We start from the raw sequence: 22,125 nt of genomic DNA on the forward strand, positions 1-22,125 counted from the left end.
CCATTCGTTCCTATAAAGGGATCCGAAGAAAGTGTAATGCATAAAGGGATCCGAAGAAAGTGTAATGCATGAATCCTGCAACTTCTAATGTGGGACGCATATTCCATCAAATGGAACTTCTGAATTTCATAGGTGAACTTTTGAGCCAGTAAAAGATAAGAATCTGGTTGTTAGATATAAGGGCATTAATGAAAATGGGCGAAAGTTTTTATCGCCTCTTTTAGTAAGTGATATTAATTTTGAGACAAATAAAAAAGAAAAGTACGGGATCAACACTTATGATGTAATATATTGCTATGAGTAATAGGTCTAAAATATCCTTCATAGTTACAAGATTTAAGACCTTATTAATTGAAGTTAAAATGGTACATCATATTTATACTCAAAATCCTCAAATGTCCTTTACAGAAACTGGGCATAAAATGATAAAATAGCATCTAGAAAAAATGCAAAGCTTCATGCTTAACTTCATCATAATCAGTTAGCCTATCCTTTCCAAAATAGAGATGGAAAGAATACGATTCCTGTCTGGATGGATAAAAGCGGTATTCATGTCAATCATTGATCAACCATTTCAATCTTTGCGAGTTCTTGACTCTGAAGGGGGCCTGCTGCAAGCTCTGGACATAAGCTGCCCTCCAATTTTGACGACCTTTTACTTCATTGAATTTCTGTCGGCCAGATTGGCAGAAATTAGCAATTTCTTATTAGAAAAACAAAAAATAGGACAACAATAATGTATGCACCCAAACTAGTAACTGAATACTCTGTCTCCAATATCTCTTCTAAGCTTAGTCCACCAGAAAGTACTTTATTATTCTCAGTCATTTTGCTAATGTTAATTTTTCAATTGAAAAAAAAAAATTTGTGCAGATAATTTTTCACATGTCTTTATTAATCTCCTATATTCATGACGATACAATTTAGTCTCTTACGTTCAAAATAAACTTTCTTTTATCCCGAAATCTATCTCGCATCACTTTTTCCCATCATGCGCCTGCGATGAAAAATTCAAGGGATAAAAAAGGCATCACATCTCAATAATAAAATTTTAGTCAATAAAATATAATATAAGAATCCCTAATAGAAAAACTTTAATAAAGCAAAATCAGACACGTTAGCTTGATAGATGAAAATAATGAATCAAATACCGGGAAGTAGCTACCAAGAAAATACAAGTGCAGTTAGCAAAGAATCACCTCGTTCCGCACCAATTTCACTAGCCAAAACATCTGCCCAAGCTCTACACTCCACATTTTTCTACTGCTGCTTGACCACATTTTCTTCAATTGTACTGAAATTGGACCCATAATTCATTCAACCCACAAAATTTCCTAAAAGAAAATGAGCGTCTCCAATTCAAAAATAGAACCTTCTAATTTTACTCATTATAATTACAAATTTTGATTTTTTTTGTCAGTAAAAAAAATGAAGGAGGCCACTCAAAATATTAAACCACATATAATGACAACTTAATAAAAAATAAGATTTGAATTCTTTATCTCCCACTCTATCAAAATTGAAAGTCCTTGGTAGTGTGGTTTAAAAAATGGATTAATTTTTCCTACACCGACAGTGTATACACTATCAGTATTGGATAAATGACAACTATGCAAAATTTGAATTTAAAATTTAAATTTTACATACATGTCATGAATCAAACGATAATAATATATACACTGTCAGTGCATAGAAGATTACTCTTAACAAATTCCCATGTTTGAAAGCAAAGTTTTAAATCAATGTGTACGCCACTAAAGTAAAAAGCCTATATGATGGAAACTGCACGGACAAATTCCCATACAGTGAAAAGCAAAAGAAGCGATGGAAACAAGTCCTTGGCAATGTTTTGAAAACCGGACCAGACCGGTCGGTTCGACCGGTTGAACCGCGAACCGGTCATGGCACCAGTCCGGTTCAATGCCATAGTTGACTTTGTCAGAAAACCGGTCAAGAACCGGTCAAATCATAAAAATCGTGGTCGAACCGCTATTGAACCGGTTTTCAACCTTCCTCTTTTTTTTTTTTTTTTTTTTTTTTTTGCAAAATGCAGCTATCAAAATTCGAACTCAAGACCTTTGTAATAGAAAACCAATGTATTAACTGTTGCACCATGACATCCTATTAGTTTTTTTTTTATAACTTATTTATATAAAGCAAATACTCATATTTCTTTTTGCCATTTTTCTTACAAAATCTCATCCTCTCATGGCTCTTTCTTTTTAATTTTCAACTCTCTCTCTCTCTCTATCCTCTTTTTTTTTGTCACTCCCTTTTTAATCAAACCTCTTTATTTTTAATTTATTGATGTTTTCTTCCATCTTTTAATTTTGTTTTTGTCCATTAAATTGAAAAAAGTTCAAAAAGAATTATTTTTTTAACCCAAATTATTTAATGCTCCAACCACTCACTTTTATCTCATTTTTTGTTTCTTATCAAGTTTACATTTCTATTTTCGATTTTCTTGACTTCCTTCGAACTCCAAACTTTCTATTTTAAATTGCAATCTCTAAAACGTAAATTAAAATTTAAGTTCACAATATCTAAATTCTCATAGACGTGAATTTTGTATAATTTCAAAATATTGTGATATTTTTGGGTTGGATTTAGATATAATTGAAATTGAGATGAAATTTATTTGTTTTAACTTATAATTTAAAAATTTTATTTTTAAAAAATCCAAGTTATTAAAAAATAGTAAACCTTTCATCATATAAAGTATTAAATTAATCCATTACATGTCTTATTTTGTATATATATATTTATATAAATAATTTTTTAAAAAATTCATTGAACCGAGGTTGAACCAGTCCGACCGGTTGAACCTCGACCCTTTCACTTCACCGGTTCAATGAACGGTCCGGTTTTTAAAACATTGGTCCTTGGTAGTGTGGTTTATAAAATTTGATGTTTGAAAGCAAAGTTTTAAATCAATGTGTACGCCACTAAAGTAAAAAGCCTATATGATGGAAACTGCACGGACAAATTCCCATGCGGTGAAAAGCAAAAGAAGCGATGGAAATTGTGCCAACTTGCGGAAAGCAAAAGTGTCTTGTGTTGTGGGGTCCCTAGAAATACAATACACGCCTGGTTGATAGGCCTCAAGAGTCAAGAGTCAAGGCAGATGGGGAAGTGGGGCCCAGGCAGAGTTGCCACCAGCAAATGCCGCCAACCGACTACCCCCTGAAAAGGTGACGTCCTTCTCGAAAAAATCGCGGCCATCTAATCGAATAAAACCGTTATTTGAACGCAGTTATTGAACGAAACTCATGGTCTGCCTTCTTTTTTTCCTTTTTCTCATAAGGGAAATTTCATTTTCCCTTATGCTTCTCCAAATCTATATAAGTGTGCAGTGTTTCCATTTGATCCAATGATAACTCAATTTCGATTGATTCCCATAGTCCAATTGGGCTACCTCCCCTTAAAATTGACTGGAGTAGAAGTCGGAGTAAAGTAAATATAGATGTTGTTAATTGACCCAAAAAAAGGATAAAATACTAAAAAAACTCAATATAGTTTGTTAAATGTTCAATTTAATTTCTTCTTATTTAAAAATCTATATTATAAGTCCCTGTAGTTTCAACTAAATTGAAAATTGGACGGAAAACATCCAATCTAATGGTTATACGTGAAATGTCAATATTGTCTCTATATAAATGAACTCCCTATGGTTTGTTGAATGTTCAATTTAATTCTCTTTGGTTTAAAAAATTACACTATGACTCCCTACGGTTTCAACTAAATTGAAAATTAAATGGAAAGCATCTCACACATAGTAGGGGCAATATTGACATTTCATACACAACCATTAGATTTGATGCTTTCTGTCCAATTTATCGAAACCATAGGAAGCTATAGTGTAGGTTTCCAAACCAGAGGGAGTTAAATTGAACATTTGTCAAATCATAGAGTTTTTTGGTATTTTACCCAGAAAAAAGATATAAGAGAAATTTCATTTTCATGATTATCGGAATTTAATTCATGTAATGCACAAATAATCTCAACAGGAAGTATCAATTTATTTCTCAAAACATAAAGCCTACTTCACATGTCTTAGGAGATTGAAAAAAAAAGCAGTAAACTTAAATTAGATAAGAAACAAAAAAAGATAATTAGTATCCCTACTTTACCCAGAAAAAAGATATAAGAGAAATTTCATTTTCATGATTATCGGAATTTAATTCATGTAATGCACAAATAATCTCAACAGGAAGTATCAATTTATTTCTCAAAACATAAAGCCTACTTCACATGTCTTAGGAGATTGAAAAAAAAAGCAGTAAACTTAAATTAGATAAGAAACAAAAAAAGATAATTAGTATCCCTACTTTACTCTGCAGTTTATAATGCTCGATGAGTTCGTTTGAGCTCAACTAACTATATTTGGTCGAGTTTGAGTAAACTAACATAACCATATATATATATATATATATATATATATATATATAATAGGAAAATGGTGGGGTTTAAGAAGCGGGGAGGAGACAAGGAAATTTATAGAAATAATTTAAGAACTTAAGAAGAACTAAAAGGAGTGTTTTTAGTAATAAGCAAAAAGAAATTTTTTGCTTCACTTTTAGAAAATAATTAAACAAGATTAGGAAATAAGGGGGAGGGTTGGGTGGTAAGACAAATGGATTGTAAGTAGCAGGTTTTGAATTCAAACTTTTGCACTTCCAAAAGAAAAAAAAAAGATTTGGAAATGAAATTCTCAATTCAAGGGTGAAAGGTAATTTTCTGGGAAAACTAAATAAATAATGCTTTGTTAACAATGCCTAATGAATCTTGATTCTATACCATTATGCATAGATTTTGAGTATTTCGTATTTGAGATTAGACAAATCAATCATTCTATTTTTTTTGCTTGTGCATATTCCTAAAACTAAAGTCGAAAGCCCTAAATCGGTGGTTAATCTATTGGGGTGTTTGTAGCTTCTTAATTAGGACGTCCGATTCCATGTTTGTTTTTTTTCCCCTAATGATCAATTCTCAAAATATTAGGAACGCATTCAACAATAGAACTTTTCATTATATAAAAACGTAAATTAATTTACATTTGTGTCAGAAATTATAGTAGTTTAGAAATTTTCGTGTTATGTGTTCTTACCTCTCTAACTTTTGGATTTTATTTGTGTTCTTCTATTTGTTGTATTTAATTATTGTTCACTTTGTGCTTTGTTTTTGCAAGCAGGAGAGGGCAGGACTTAAAAAAGCAAGAGGAAAAAAGAGAGAATGGAACCCCTCCCAAAATCTTTAAATCTTGAAATCTCAACCTTAACTATTAGATCAAAATCTATAATTCATTTTGTGCTTACAGTCATAAATCACATAATTAATTTTAGAGTAAAATGCGCTAGAAGTCATCAAATTATTATAAAATTTCACTTAGCCTATTGAACTATTTTTGTTCTCATTAATTATGAGGCTAACTCCGTCAACTTCAACTGTTAACATTATTACATAAATATGGTCACTTACCTTGATCAGATAAGGTACATACCACTTGAATAGAGTGGTGAAAGTTTAATATACAAAGTTGTTGAGCTTAATTTTTGAGTTAGTTATTGAACTTAATATAAAAAGGTGATGTGATGTCACTTACCTTGATCAGCACTTTTTGTGATGTGATGTATGTGAGATAAAACGGTGGTTGAGAATATAAAAAGGTGGGTTGGAAAATGTGTTTATGATACAGAGGAAATATTATTTGGGATAAGTTGACTATCCAAACAAACGGCAACGGTGTACAATAATTTAGTTGCTGATTTTGCAGCTTCCAGTTCCACAAGAGGATGTGTGGCAGTGCCCATATCGATTACAGGCATAGGTTTCTCTTACCTGTCGAATTTTTGCTGCCCTCCTTTAACTTCAACAGGTTATGAACATCTGAGTGCTCAAATGTTCAAGCTCTATTTGTAGACATCTGAATATGGGACACGGGCTGCGTGGTTGTAATTTTATATGTTGGGTATGGTTATTGTTCTTATTACATTATTTGATATATAATAACATTACATTGTTATATAAATGGTTAAATACTTTATATATATATATATTATATTCAGTATAACAATATAATGTAATAGTACAATTTTGACAACTTTGCACTTCATTTCATTTTCTGCCCGCCAGATTGACGGACCGAAGTAGAAATTTCTTATCAAAAACATGAAAAACAACAACAATAATGCACTCAAAATAATAACTCAATTATGGACTTTGATAATATAACGAGTTAATTTGTAGCGTTGCTTAGAAGAATGTAAGAAACCTCTAATATAATGAGTCCAACTAGGCTTGATCGCATACTTGACGTTTTACACCAGTTGCAGAGCTAGAAAAAATTTTTAGTGGGAGCAAAAGCAATTCTAAAATTTTTTACCTACTCTTTTTTTTACTTTTTTAAGGAAAAAAATATTAATCAACAAGTACAAATGATGCATATATTTCATGAAAAACATCAAAAGACAAACTCAAAATTATTAATGTAATAATAGTTTTATTTCAAAAGCAAACTAAACCATTTATAATTGCTCATGACCAGATTTCATATTTTGATAACGGTTTACAACCGTTTTATTTTGAACTTCACAAAGTATATTTTTCTCAATATAAGTAACTAATAGATACACAAAACTCCAGGGAGCACACTTGAAATTATATCAAATTTTTGTAGGTATTATAAAAATTTAAGAGGCAATGGGAGCTTATAAACCAATAGATACACAAAAACTCTAAGAGATACAGTTGAAATTACATCAAATTATTATAAGTATCATAGAGATTTAAGAGGGGGAGTGGGGCCTGTTCCCCCAGCGCCCCAAGTGTAAATTCGCCACTGTTTTACACCTGAGTTGACTTGTCTCCGGTCTCCGGACCAGCGTTCCAGTACATTGATAAGCGATTATAAATTATCCTGCCCTCCATTTTCATTACAACACTTTCCATCACTAATTCTCCATACTGAAATCACGCGCGGTCATTCCATTCTGATTGCCTCATGGGCTCTTGCTGTATCAATAATACTCAATGGAAGGCAACTTTGCTCAGGTTGCTTTTCAGAAGAAAAACATGCTCTCTTGGACTTCAAAGCTTCCTTAAATGTGACTACAAATGCTCATCTTATCCTTTCTTCGTGGACTGGAAAAGAAGGTGATGGAGCAAATGCTGATTGCTGCACCTGGGAACGGGTCAAGTGTAGTAATATTACTGGGAGAATTGTTGAACTCCACCTTAGTAATTTGCCAGAGAATACGTATGAGGATTGGACCGATTGGTATGTAAACATTAGCACTTTCATACCTCTGAAGGACCTGCGAGCTCTAGACCTGAGGGGTAATTACTTCAATGGTGAAGTGACAGGTAGCTACCCTTCCATCTTTTTCTTAAATCGTTGGTTTTCTTTAGTGTTGTATTGATATTCTCACCATCTCATGAAAGAGTTATCGCACAATATTTAAGAAGATTTTTTTGAAGGTTAATATATTTAAACTTGACGTGGTACAAATGTTAGATATAGTAAGTGCAGTTAGTGATGTATTGCTTGAGAATCCCATATTGATTGCAAAGCTACAAGAAGATGAAAATTCATACATCTTAGTTTGTACCAATCCAATTGGCGGGATCTTTATGCTCCTAATGATTAGATTGACTCTGTTAATCTTGGAGGAAAGTGCTATTTATTTTACCCGACAGCAACATACTGGGAGCATAATTTCCTGGATCATTCGCATCAAACAATCTTACCTAATAAGTGCTATAATCAAGTTTTATGAAAACAAAAACGAAAAGCAAACATTTATATCTTTGTCGACGTGGAAAGTATAAAAGTGTGATAAATTTTACCTCTCACATCCTTTTATTTCGAGTCAAATATCGAAAACCTCTTTTGGTTGAAGGAATAGATCAGCTCCCTTTGCAAAGCTCTAATAAGTGTTTCTTTTGCCAGAAATCAGTAGGGAAGAAGAAGCTTTGTTATGAAATTTAATTTTTGCGATGATGTCATTTTGGAATTATATTTGACACCAAATTTTGTCTATAATTTATTTATGACATGGTTCAAAGGTCGATTTGATTATTTCATCATTGTTTTTTTTTATTAAAAAACTTTAATTATGCTCGATTATTAAATTATAAAAAAAAGCTAACAATTAAATTGTGCTTTTTCAAATTATAAGGAGGAAATGTGTATATTAGCCAAAGGGGTTTCTTTGCTATTTAGTCCGTTTATTAGAATCTGATTCGTGCTTTTGCAGGCTGCAGGAATTGGGCTAAGTTGCAAAATCTCAAGTCCTTAAACCTCGACGATAACAACTTCAACAATAGTATAATTCCATGTATAACTGCAATTACTGAACTTAAAAGGCTGTCTCTCTCTAATTCCAGGTATTTAGAGGGATCGTTTCCTATAGAAGGTATATTCACTTGCTATCTATAATTCTTATATGAGACTTTCTTTAACCTTTTTACACAATTTTCTTTGACTTTGTGTCTGTTCTATTTTTGCTTTTCTACTTCATTTGTTTTGGGTTCTGTTCAGCACATAAAAATTAATGAATATCTGAACTTAGAATGATTCAGCATTTAGTTGTGAGAGATGTTGCATATGCCAAAATTATAGAGCATGAGATATACAGAAAAGATAAAATTGTAGAATCCATTAGCATGAGAGTTGTTGGACCGCAGTCTGCCCGTTCTAATTGGATCATCTTCTTGCTGCAGATTTCAAGCGTCTGGAAAAATTGGAGTTTCTTGACTTGAGCTATAATCAATTTTCTGGTTCCTTGTCCTTTAAAGGTACGCATATCCAATTTGAGATAAAGGTGCATATAGTTTAACTGGGATACGTGTTTTTTTTTTAACAAAAAAAAAAATTACATTCCCAGAATAAGTTAGATGCGAAATAATTTTCTTTGGATCCTGTCACATGATTTGGAGTATAACCATTATTTTCTCTTTCTATTTCAAGATTATAAGGATAGGACAGAACTATCTGTGTACTTTTCCCTATTTCTATAATTTGATGTTATATTATGTCCAAATTCCAATAAGAAAATAAATTCCTAAAATTAACAAACTTTGCCTACATTTCTAGATTAGCTGTACATTAGAATTATCCATTCGTTTTAGGTGGTTTAATTAACTTTCAATTGCAAAATGGAACATGAATAACATGAAGGATCAGTAATTTGATTTTTCTTTTCATTTTAATTTAGAAAATACATTTTTGTCCTATTCTGATCTTATGTTAAATATCAATGCTTAATATTATAAGGGCTATTTGGTTTATGAAGTTACAGATCTAGTAATGAATTCAAAATGTTATTTTTCAGGATAAAGTGAATCACCAAACCTTTCTAAAATCTAATTTAGCTAACTGTAGTGTTGCCTATGTCAACTGAACTGCTAAACTCCTAAAAACAATTAATTGGTCGTTCTATTTATTTTTTCAATTAAAAAGAGACAAAATTTATGGCATGTGAATTGCACGTTACATTTGGAACATTTTCCTCATTGCATATATGAAAATAATAAAATGGACTAAATGAGAATTTAGAAAAGTTTACTGATTGTTGACGTGCTTTATTAGAAAACATTTTGAAAATTAAATAAAAAAGTAAAAAACTATATTAGCAAAACATTATGAAACAGAAGTACTTTAGTAAGAAAATAACTTGATTCATAAAAAAAGTAGAGAAATAAAATTTACAAAAAAAAATGTCACTGCAAAATTTTAAGAAAATATTATATTGGCCAACAAGTAAAGAAGAATATAAAGCAGAATTTCTTCGAAAAGAAAGAAATTTAGCATTTCCTAATTCTTTTATGAGACTCTCTTTGACCTTACGTAAATTTCTTTGACTTATATTTTTTCTTTTCCGCTTCATTGTTTTAGTTCTTGTTTCTCACGTAGAAGTAAATGAATATCTATACTTATAATGACTTAGTATTATTTATTTGTACTCTATTCCAATTAAAAGCTCTTAAATGTGAACTTTAATTGTAAAGCGTCTTGTTCTTTTCAATTTTACCTTCACAAATATCTGTGCACTAACATGCGAGCAGTAGTCTGAAAGATGTTAATTAGTTAATTTTATTTTTAATGTGGTGATATACCAAAATTTTAAAGTATAGATATACCAGAAAAGATAAAAAATGCCCAATCTATAGGCATTAGGGTTGTGGGCGTGGAATCTGCCCATTGTAAGAGTTCTTGGATCATCTTGTTGCTGCAGAATGCAATTGTCTGAAAAAATTGGGGCTTCTTAACTTATATGATGCTGGATTTTCTGGTTCCTTATCCTTTTTAGAATAGCCCAATTTGATCCTTTTTAGCTGTTCAATGCATCATTGACGTGAAAAAATAGTATAGTGGATTAAATAAGACTTTGAAAATTTTGTTGACCTGTGGCATAATTTACCTTGTTTGAAATATACAAATTCTTATAGAATAGGGGATGGAGATGCAACAATAGTTATGTAATTTTGATATATCCAAAACTATAATACTAACATAAAGTTTTGAACTGCAGAATTGAAGCTGGAGAACTTGAAGGTACTCAATCTTGGAGATACAAATTTTAACAAACTCTCAGACGACATTGAGGCTTTAACTTCTCTCAAAGCCTTATCTTTGAACGGTATTGGTATTAATGATTCCTCCGTCCTTCAAGGTAATAAGATAGGCTGTGAAAGGGTCTGTTGCTTGCATGAAGTTGCTATTTACTTTTCAAATGTTGAGCTAGAACGGATGAAATTTGGAAACCAACATTTCAATTTTTTTGCGTCTAACATATGATTTCATGGTTTCTGAATTGGCTATATATTGACAATTCATGCCTAGCATCAACTATTACTGTATGAAAAGCTTACAATGAACTTGTTTTTTGGACAGGAATTTGCAGTTTGAAGAATCTCGATGAACTTCACCTGAGTGACAATAATTTTTACGGGCCTGTTCCTATGTGCTTCAGAAACTTGACGTCTCTTCGAGTTCTTGATCTCTCCAACAATATTCTCAGCGGAAACATCCCTGCTGCTCTCATTACTCCTCTCGTACACCTTGAGTATCTATCTCTCTCTGGCAACCTTTTTGGAGGTTCTTTTTCTTTCAATTCTTTGGCCAACCATTCGAAGCTTCAGGTGTTCGAACTTGTACCTCAAAGCAATGATTTACATGTCGACACTGAGGATCTTGCTCTCCCCCCACCATTTCAGCTAAAGGTTCTCTATTTATCTGGCTGCAACTTGAATAATCAGACTCGAAGAATCCCAAGTTTCCTGCTCTATCAGAAAGAAATGCAAATTCTTGATCTTTCTTCCAATAAGTTAGTCGGCCAGATTCCTACTTGGCTTCTGCAAAATAATACAAACTTTGAAGTTCTTGTTCTAAACGATAACTCTTTTACGGGTCCGTTTCTTGTGGATGATTCTCTGAGAATAAATCTACTCCGATTAGACATCTCAGACAATGACGTCAGTGGTAAGGTTCCTCAAAATATCGGTTTATCTTATCCATTTCTGCAGTCGTTGAATTTGTCAGGAAATTCATTTGAAGCCAATATTCCCCACTCATTGGGAAACTTGACAATGGCAATATCAATTGATTTGTCCCATAACAAGTTTTCAGGGGAGGTGCCAGGTCAAATTGGAACTGGATGTTTACGTCTTAGAATATTGGTATTGTCTTATAATAATTTGCATGGCAATTTTCCTTCTGGGTCCACGAACTTAACAAGCCTACAATTCCTTCACTTGGATAATAACCATTTTATTGGGAGCATTTCACATGGATTATCTCGTTCTCCACGTTTATCTTGGCTGGATATTTCAAACAATTCTTTTCAAGGCAAAATTCCAAGTTGGATTGGAAATTTTTCATATTTGAAGGCTCTTGACATGTCAGCCAACTTGCTAGAAGGTAGCATACCAGATGCTATATGCAAACTTTCACATCTTGAATTTTTAGACCTCTCCAAAAATCAGTTGATCGGACCTTTACCAGCCTGCTCCGAGCTTACGTCATTGAAGTTCATCCACCTGCATCACAACATGATCTCAGGGCCCATCTCAAACATGCTGTCTGGGAGCTTCAATTTGATGACACTCGATTTGGGTTACAACAAGCTGTCTGGCGGTATACCACGCTATATTGGTAAACTTAAAGAGCTCAGGGTTCTTCTATTGGGGGGAAATGGATTGCATGGTGATATTCCTTTGCACTTATGTCAGCTGCAGAATGTGACAATTATGGATCTTTCTCAGAATAAGTTTTCTGGGCCACTGCCTACATGCTTCAACAACATTTCTTTTGGCAGAGGGCAGTTCTCCACAGATGCATTTTTTGCCTATGGCCGGTATTCTGTTATTGATCCCTCCTCCATAAACCTTCCTTTTTTGGCCATGGAGATAATCTCGAGTGAGTATTATATAACTACTTTTTCCGAGCAAGAAAAAGTGATATTCACAACAAAAAGTAGAAGCGAACACTATGCAGGGAATATATTGAATTTCATGTCTGGCCTTGATCTGTCATGTAACCAATTGATTGGAGCGATTCCTCCTGAATTTGGTGATCTCAGACATATCCGGGCATTAAATTTATCCCACAACTACTTGCAAGGATCTATTCCCTCAAGACTTTCAATGTTGAACCAAATAGAGAGCTTGGATCTTTCTTACAACGATTTGAGTGGTGAAATACCTTCAGAGCTGGCATCATTGAACTTCTTGTCCATCTTCAATGTGTCATACAATAACTTGTCTGGCAGGGTACCTGATACAGGGGAGTTTGCAAACTTTGACGACAGCAATTATAGAGGAAATCCAGGTCTCTGTGGACCATTGCTCAAGAGAAGTTGTAACCCCTTTGCTCCACACCCTGAAAATGTTGGTGATGAAGACTTAGAAGTTGATGGTGCAATTGATGTGGCAGCATTCGCTTGGAGCTTTTTTGCTTCATATATGGTGATCGTGATTTCATTAGTGGTAATTCTTTGTGTTAGCCCTTATTATAGAAGAGCATGGTCTTTTTATATTGATTATTGGATCCTGTCGAGATTCTATGAGTATTGCAGGTCTCATTCCTTTAAGAAAAGCAAACATGGAAAGTGTTCAATTGGAACATGAGAAGGAGGTGAATTGGTCATAGTTACTCTATTGGGATTCTTGAATTTGGAAAAAGGTCCAATGTATCTGCAAGTATTGAAAGAGGAACTATATGAGCTGAAATTTCAACCATATTCTTGCTCTTATAAAGATTGAAAATATTAGTGCCACAGAACACAATTAGTTGCTTTTGCTGCCAAAATGGGTTCATGTGCATAACCAGAAACAATAATAAACTGAATTATTGAGTTAATCTTGGGGAAGGGAGTAGAGAAATGAAAATGACAATGAAAAACTTAGAATGAGTTGAGACCATCAACAATATATTTTGCACTGCAGTTTTTTTTCTCATATTTGCGGTTTAATTTTCTTTATTTGCACAATTACTATTTCGTTTCTGAATAGCCATAATTTTTTTTTTGCCTAATTAATGTATGAAGATGAAGAATAGACCGGCTTTAGATAATTTTTAATTGGTCGAAAGTAAATGACTGATCAAGTTGCCATTTTGCAATACAAATGGCCAAATTGTACAGTCGCTCAACTTTTTGTTTTCCTTTTTCTAGCAGCATAGGGGAATTAAAACTCAAAATTTTTATATTTTGGGTTTCAACCTTAGCCACTAGATGATTAACAAAAATGTGGCACATAAAGTAAATAATTTTTTATTTCTTGATTATTAGTTTAATTAACTTCTAAAATTTGTGTATTTTTCTCTAATTATTTTTTTTGCAAAAAAAAATCGCATCAATACGAAAATTAAAGCAGTTCAAACTATTTCTACCTATTCCCTTGACAATAATACAATTTAGACCCACATATTCTCTCGGTCCCAAAACCCATCTCAGGTCACGTTTTGGCTTCGAGTACCGATGCTAACGTTGGGCCGCAAAATGGCATCACAACTAAAATGATTCTCGAGTTTGAGTAGCTTGATAAAAGGCTTTAAAAGAGCTCGGGCCAAAGTTGTTTGTGAATGTAGTTTTGTAACCTTGTTAATCATTATCCCCAAGTGCCAAAAATATAAGTCTAGCTTCACTTGATCAAGTCTAAGCTGGACTCGCCGATTTGCAACCTTACATTTGAGTTGACTTGTACAGTAGTCTTCACTACATCATTTGGTACGCAACTGGGATCTTCCAAAGGGGAAGGCAACATCTTTGTCCTAGTAATTTGGACAGTTTAGCACTAAATTAAGAAGTCATTTTCCGTAGGCCAGATTTACTCAGCAATAAATTTCTTGTCAAATCGTAAACGGCAACAGTAGCTGCAATAAATTTCTTGTGCAAAAACTAACTTGGATAGTTTAGCACTAAATTAAGGAATCATTTGAAAAAAAGGACTCGAAATTATTGATGCAATATAAGGACTTTGATAAATATAATCATGTAAAAACCTCAATAGCTGCTTCTCAATGCACCAAAAATTGTACAAAAAAATAAAAGAAACTAGCCGTGCAACAAAAATAATGGTTTTAAAATGGGCAGATAGGAAAAGAGATTAGCACTTTGTATATGTATACAGGTTGGATCTTCTCCCAGTTTTGGAGCATGGAGAACGCAACTAATTTATACAAGTTACTTTTTAGATATTACGATAATAAATATCTCCAGCGTAAAAATAGAACCTTGTAATTTTACTCATTAGAATTACCAAATTTGACATTTGAAAATGTTTTTTTTCTCACCAGGTATTGCCTTGAATACATACTTTAAGGGCTAATTTCTTCGTTTATTGCTTAAAAAAATCGTGCAAGTATTGGTCTGACAGAGAATGTATTGTACTACACCTATCGGGCTTAATCAGGCTACAGAATTTTTTTTAATTGCTGAACTGCTAGGCTGAGTCAGCCCAGCAGCCAGCTGGATTTAAAAAAAAAAAAAAACTGATGGCTACGGGAAAAAAAATGTCCAATTTTACGGCCTGGGTTTAATCCCGATTTTTCATGAGTGTATAAGAGAACAAGTTCCAATTCCCTTTAGGACGACCCCACTGTTGCACTCATATAGGTGAAATTCATCAAGGTACTCCCGTGTAACTCAAACACACCACTTATCAGAGTTATAGATTCATTAAAAGCAATATAGCTCAACCTTTCTTTTGTTATGGGATGCATACAAATACACCATAAAGATGGATCATAATTATCAAAAGTTGTGCATACCTATTTTCAAATCACCATGTAATTCATTTTTTCCTTTGAACCTAACTCCTCAGGTCTCCAATCATTAGGTTGGGTATCCTTCTATGTGATTTATGATTTATGAACTTTAGTTACATCCCTCTCATAGATCTTTGCCTCAAGCTTGAGTTACTCAGTATCATCACAAAAATATAAAAACAAAGTGATAGGGTGCAAAATTGTTATTCAATTTATAATTATTTTCCCTTGATTTTAGCCAAATATTATTTTAATTACTAAATTCTACTTATATTTAGTTAATTGTGCTAATTGTAGGGAATTTTGTTAGACGTGAATAAAAGGAGCAATTTTTCAGCATTCTAAGAGTTACTTTGATGGTGACACATTCAGGGCCAATTTCCAAGTCCGAATCGAATTCAAGACAATTTTTGAAGGAAGATTTTGAAGACTTTAATTTTCATTATTAGTCTTAGTATTGAATTAAAAAACTTGGAATATTATCTTTAGTAGTTTCCTTTTTCTATTTTGGGGAATATATCTTATTATTAATCGTTGAGGTTAACTAGGAAACAAGAGAAATTCGGAAAGTCGAATTCCCATTTGATTAGGAGTTGGCCAGCAACAATTTTGAGAGGACTCTTTGAAGTATTAGACACGGCCGTCACTTGTTTCATTATTCTTCTTATCTTTTGTTAGTTTTAGGGCAAAAACCATATGCAATTGTTATCAATGGAGTCTATTGGATTTCCCTCGATGATGCGTAGCTAAATCCTTTTTCTAGCCGAGGAGTAACACGGATTTGGTTCATCTACATCTATGAGATCTAATTGTTATTATCAATTTCTTTTATTCATTAGTATTCGTATATCTTCTGGCTTAATTTCTTATGATTATTTTGTTATTTGAATATCAGGACCCGATATTTAATTCAACTTGATAATCTATTGTCAATTAGGATAGTTGAATTAGTAATTGTTTAATTGTCCCAAATAAGTGATTACTAACGTGATTAGGGCCACGTTAGGGAGATCTACGATCTAATTTAAATAAATTCCGGTAGTGTGTTTATTGATTAGAATAGGATTTTTCTAGTTTTTAATGCAAGTAAGAAATTAAATTTTACGAGCATACTTAGGGTTGCTTCTTAGTTAGAGAAGTAGTTAACGAGCGTACCTTAACTATCAAGATATTAAGGACAAGTTGGTTGTTTATCGTGTGTATGATAACTATAACCTGTTTATTAGTGAATAATTGAGATAATTCTTGCATCGATGATCAGTTGTATGAACCACTTTCCAAGTTAATTCCTTGACTATAGTTTGTTAATCCTTGGTTTAATTTAATTTACCCTTGTTTAATTAGTTTTATTTTCATTAAGTGCTTTATTCTAATTTTAAATCTCCCAAAACCCCTCTTAATTGACTCTGTTGGAAAAGAAACAAGTTTCCTCCCAATCCCTGCTGAGACATCCTACTTATCATTGTACTCGTTTACATCTTTTGGAGTAGGAATTTATTATTACACGGCGTGATGCCTGTCAATTTTTGGCACCGTTGCCAAGACTGGTGTCTGATTAATTTGTTTCTTTTTGAATTCATCTTATTTTCATGTTTATTGTTTCTCTTTTTTTTTTTTACAAATTTATGGCTGCGGTGATGACTGGATTTTATTCCTAAGAGAGGTAATAAGGCTTGTGTTTTTTTTTTTCTGATGATCAACATTTAGATTCATTGAACTCTCTTATAGAAAAAATGGTTGTTGCAACATGTGAAATTTGTTATGCCACGGCTCATTCAACCGATATGTGCCTCGCATTTCAAGATTACCTAAATGTCTCAATCAATTAATTTGGAGATTTTTCACCTCGATCTCAAACGTAGTATGACCCTTATTCAAACGAGTATGATCAAGGATAGTAGAATAATTTTAGCTTGAATTATACAAAAGGGTCAATAGGTCTTCAACATCAATGTCAACAACAACAACCATCATCCATGTCAAATATGTCGCTTGAAGAAATGATGAAATTAGTAACTGCTAATACACATCGACTTCAATAGGAGACAATGGATTTTCAACAGCAAGAGTCTTAACAACCATCATCCATGTCGGTTATGTCTCTTGAAGAAATGATGGAATTAGCAACTGCTAACACATATCGACTTCAACAGGAGACACAAATGATGATTAAAAGGATGGAGGATGAAATGCGTGAATTGACATCTATAATAAGCAAATTGATCTCTTCAATTTGTGAAGAATTGCCCTCACAGACCATCATTGACCTTAAGGAAGATGAGAGTACAATTATCTTGACAAGTGACATGGAACTGCAAGAGTCTCGAGAAGAAAGACCTAAAGATGCAGTTGAAAAGGGAGTTGAAGTGCAAAAAATGAGACTCCACCATCAAATCGTTCAAGTGAATGAATCCAGTGAACAATCTCCAAATATGGTGACATCCCCTCTATTCCCTAACCAACATTCTTCTAACTCTTATTCTATAATTTCTATTAGTGAAATTGATTTTGTTATATCGGAATATTTTGAGTTTCATGACAGGAATAATTAGGAGTTGATATGATCAAATATTTTGAACTACTAAGTGCTCATGATGAAGGAGTTAGTGAAGAATTAAGATCATTACTTGTTTATTTGGCGTCATTAACTAGTCCATGGAAGACCGTAACTCGTGTATTCAAAGATTACTCTATTTACCAGGGTTACCAACATTATATAGAGGATGAAGTATTGAAACGAGTTACAAAATTTTATCCTCCACGAACAAGCATAATAATGTCTAGCCAAAGACATTAAAAAAAGATGCTTATTGGGAGGCAACCCAATTCAATTTTTAGTTTCTTTTTATTATTAGTTTCATTCTATTTATCTTGAATTTTTCATATTTGGCGTGTTTAATTTTCGTTTTTGATGTTTCAATGGTCAAAAAACTTCCTCCTAATAGGAAGTGCCCGCACCTTGAGGGCACGTGCTAATGTGCTAATAATCTGCTCCACCATAAGAAGTGTTTACACCAACATGACGTACCCATGCCTACTTGCGTGGAGAGCTCATGTTTTGACTTTGAAGGCCAATAAGGCAACATGACGCGGCCATGCCTGAAGTGCACGTTGTAACTCATAATAAGTCAACTTCATCATCAAAAGAGTTTCGACCAACAAGACGTGCCCACGTCTTATTCCAACAAGGGGGAAGTTAAAAAAAAGAGACAAAAAGATTTTTTTTCTCTTCTTCATTCATTCATTCTTTCCTTTTCTTTTTCCTTCTCTCTTTCCTTTTTTCTCTCTTTTTTCTTTCTATCTTGCTTTCCTTTCCATTTTCTTTGCCACAGTCGTCTGTCTTTCTTCACCATCGACTGTTGCGCCCAGGGAAGGTTACCATTGCTACTAGATCAATTTCATCCCCCTCCAATTTGCTTCACTGTCAACAATCATAGACCAAAAATTTGTCGGGCGAATTGGTGTACCACTAAATAGGATTTCTTACCTATATGGGCAAGTCCATCAAATGGATGGTCGATTGGCCAACGTCGAGTTTCACGTCTTTTGCCTCTCATCTATAACTGTGCCACAGCCCTCCTTTGATGTTCAAGGAAGTTTCGTTGTTCCCTTCCTCTACTTTTATTTTTTTTTATTTCTTACATAGAGGACAATGTAAGATTTAGGGTGGAGGAGGGGTAATATTTGATAATATATTGAAAAAGTGTAAGTGTAGGTATTTTTGTTGGAATTTTTGTTCGACTTTATTGAATTTTATCCAAATTTTGCCATTTCTTGAATATTTTTGTGGTGATTCCTGATTAATAATGGCTAGATATTTCAAATTTTTCTATTGATAAGGTTTTATGTATTAATGTATCAAGTATGACATAGTTAAGTCTAAGTGTATCTCTCTGCTAAATATTTGAGATTTTGTGACTTTTACAATTTTTGATTAATTTTTCTAGATATTATAAATATTAGTCTGCCATTTTTCATGTAAATTGATTCAACTAATGATCTTAATTCTCCATGTTCGGGAGATAAAGTGTGACAGCCCCACCTTCCCCTAAGGCGAACCAAAGGGGTTAGCGGACTGCCTGCCCACCTCTCGCCAGGACTAACGGGTCAGTTTACGTCGATCTAATACGTTCCAGAACACACCAACGCGCGCAACCGAGTCAAAATCACAAAATAAAAAAAATGAAAATCGAAGCCGCGGATGAACAGTGCCGGACACGTCAGAATCCGGAGTTCAACCAAACATCAATCCAACATATACATACATTGACATTCAACATTTACAACCAAATGGCATGCCAAAAACCATTCATCATGAATATACATGTTCGGTTTGCCAATCAAAAGAAAATGAACCCAATACACATTAGGGTTTCATTCAAAGAGCTATTCAAAAGATACATTTACATGAGCTCAACTTGACAACCATCTAACACAATCTTTTCCAAAAGTGGTCATTTTCCTGTAAGGAAAACAAATGGAACGGAATGAGCTTAAGCCCAGTGAGTTACTACCACATAAGCAACAAAGAGTATATAATATAACCTTTCATTTCAAGTACACAAATAAGGAATATAATAAGTTGGTAAAAGGATATGAACGGCTCTCAAGAGCCCATTTCCACGCTTACATTCTTGATCCAACCTCATTGACCCTCCGTCAATGTTAAAAGTACCAAACCGTAGACCTCACTTCACTTCCATTCCTTCCACCCAACATACCCCAACCGGGCCCGCACTCCAATCAGTAGCTTTTGGTAATACTCGAGTTTACCGGAATCAAGAGTCTCATTACTACAAGATTCCCCAGTACAGTTCCCGTGGCATGTCAATTTTCACGACCAAGCCCTCGCCGGCTCGATTCAATTGACTACCAACGGGGTTGAGCTCAGTAATACAGTAAGGCCGTTGGATAATCGTCCAACCGACACTAAATCAGTTTTCCATGAATGGAATTCATTATCTCATATATCAAGTGCAGTATTTCCATAAAAAGGTAAACAGTCATGAATGGTACCACAAGGGGTGAGGGCGGTCAAGTACACCCTCACCTCAATCAATTTCAATAGCCAAATAAGCCTTCAAGGCATCAATTCACATATAGCAAAGCCACATTGTAACATTTAAGTGAGTAGTATACTCACCAATCAAGTAAGTGTTGTTTCATGCACGTCCGTCAAAAGTACTTCGTGAACCACCGTCACGCCCTAGAACACGCAAACAAATACAATGAGACTCGATAACGAGTCATAAGGCAATGCCAATCACAACCCCAATAGGGTTTTATAAACATATACAAGCATCATAGGCAACCAGAAATTTTGGAAATGTAACTAGCTTTGGCCCTGAAAAAAAAAATAGTTTTGTCCTCATTTTACGGTAATGGCACCGATTTCACTACTATTATCGGATGAGGGTGCAAGACCCACCGTTTCGAAGCTAAGAAACAGGGCTACAACAATGTAGAAGGTCACTCAGTCCAATTCCTAGCACAACTAGGTCAAATATGCAAAATACCAAACCAGAACCTTAATTGCAGGTTTACAAATTACACTATGCTGTAATTAGTCCAACTCAGTCTATACAAGTCCAAATTCATTGATTCCAAAGGCATGCGGTAGCTAAGACATCAAGCTACATTTCATCAGAAGGCCTCAACAACCAAATCCAAAGCAATTCCAGCCAAAACCACCAATTACAGACGCAGTTCTTACATCCTGATGAACCCAGAACAGCAATAGTAATTTCGAATTTTCTCATTCTACACTACTCCAATTGCCCTGAAATTTTACAGGCACCTCAAACACATCAATACCTACAACTTTCATGTTTTAAGCCAAGGCCAATTCGGTCTCTAACCATAAGATACAAAACCGGACAGAAAAGAGGGTTATGAAACCCTAACTTTTCACATTTCCTTCCAAACCCAAAATTGGTTGCAATTACCAATCATTTACACCTACTAGAGTCATTAAACATCATTTCCAACCATCATGGACAGCCACAACATCATGATCAAATTAAACCAGAAAAATCATCAATAAATTAAAAACTTCACCAATTCATCTCAAACCAAGAAATAAACCACAAATTTCAGCACTTTAGCTACCACTAAGCACAACTTAAGGTTCATTAAGTGTAGGAGGAAGTTCAATCACCACTCACCTAGTAAACAAGAGAGGGAGAGTTGTTGGACACCTTAGCTTCCTTAAACACTTCACCAAATCACTTACTAGTACCAAATGGAGAGATTTTATGGAGTAGAAACAAGATCAAGCAATTGTTTTGGAGGATTTGAGCTAGATGGTTGCCAAGATTTTGAAGAGTTTTCTTCCTTCTTAAGCTCAAGGTGGCCGGCCAAGAAGGTGAAGACAAGAGTGAATTTTTTTGTGATTTTTGAGATATTTAATCAATTGGTAAGAAAAGTCAAAAAAGGTGAATAGTTGTCAACAAGTGAAACCAATCCCAACATGACAAGTGTCACTTCATTAATGCATTCCTATCCTTCTTTTTTCCTCTCACATCAATCACATCACATCCTATACTTATCTCTTAACACCCGATAAATTTCAACCAGTATCCGAAACTCAACCTAATTGGCCGAATTTTTTCGAACTTTTCGCACTAGTGGGTCCCACGTCCATTATATATTCTTAATTTTTCAAAAACTCTCCAATGCTAGAAAAATCATCTAAAAACTATAATTACTCATAAAATTCACCAGGAAAATTTTTCTAAGCCAGAAAATGCAGAAAACACATCTTTAAAGGGGAAAAACCCTAGGAAAATTATTAGGGAATTTACGGGTTCTCACATAAAGCATGTTTGTGATCTTTAATTTTATTTTGTTGCTAATTT

At 33.9% G+C, this 22,125-nt stretch overlaps 1 protein-coding gene across 1 annotated transcript; it reads left to right on the top strand.

Moving 5' to 3' along the window:
- Positions 1-6,954: 6,954 nt before the first annotated feature.
- LOC113718407 (uncharacterized) lies at positions 6,955-13,128 on the top strand. The gene is made up of 4 exons (XM_072072112.1): positions 6,955-7,362; positions 8,256-8,796; positions 10,533-10,673; positions 10,895-13,128. The coding sequence occupies exon 4, from the start codon at positions 10,963-10,965 to the stop codon at positions 13,126-13,128; it is 2,166 nt and encodes a 721-aa protein (XP_071928213.1). The 5' UTR covers positions 6,955-7,362; positions 8,256-8,796; positions 10,533-10,673; positions 10,895-10,962.
- Positions 13,129-22,125: the final 8,997 nt, after the last annotated feature.

This window comes from Coffea arabica, chromosome 11e (genome assembly GCF_036785885.1).
Source record: "Coffea arabica cultivar ET-39 chromosome 11e, Coffea Arabica ET-39 HiFi, whole genome shotgun sequence".
Taxonomy (NCBI): Eukaryota; Viridiplantae; Streptophyta; class Magnoliopsida; order Gentianales; family Rubiaceae; genus Coffea; species Coffea arabica.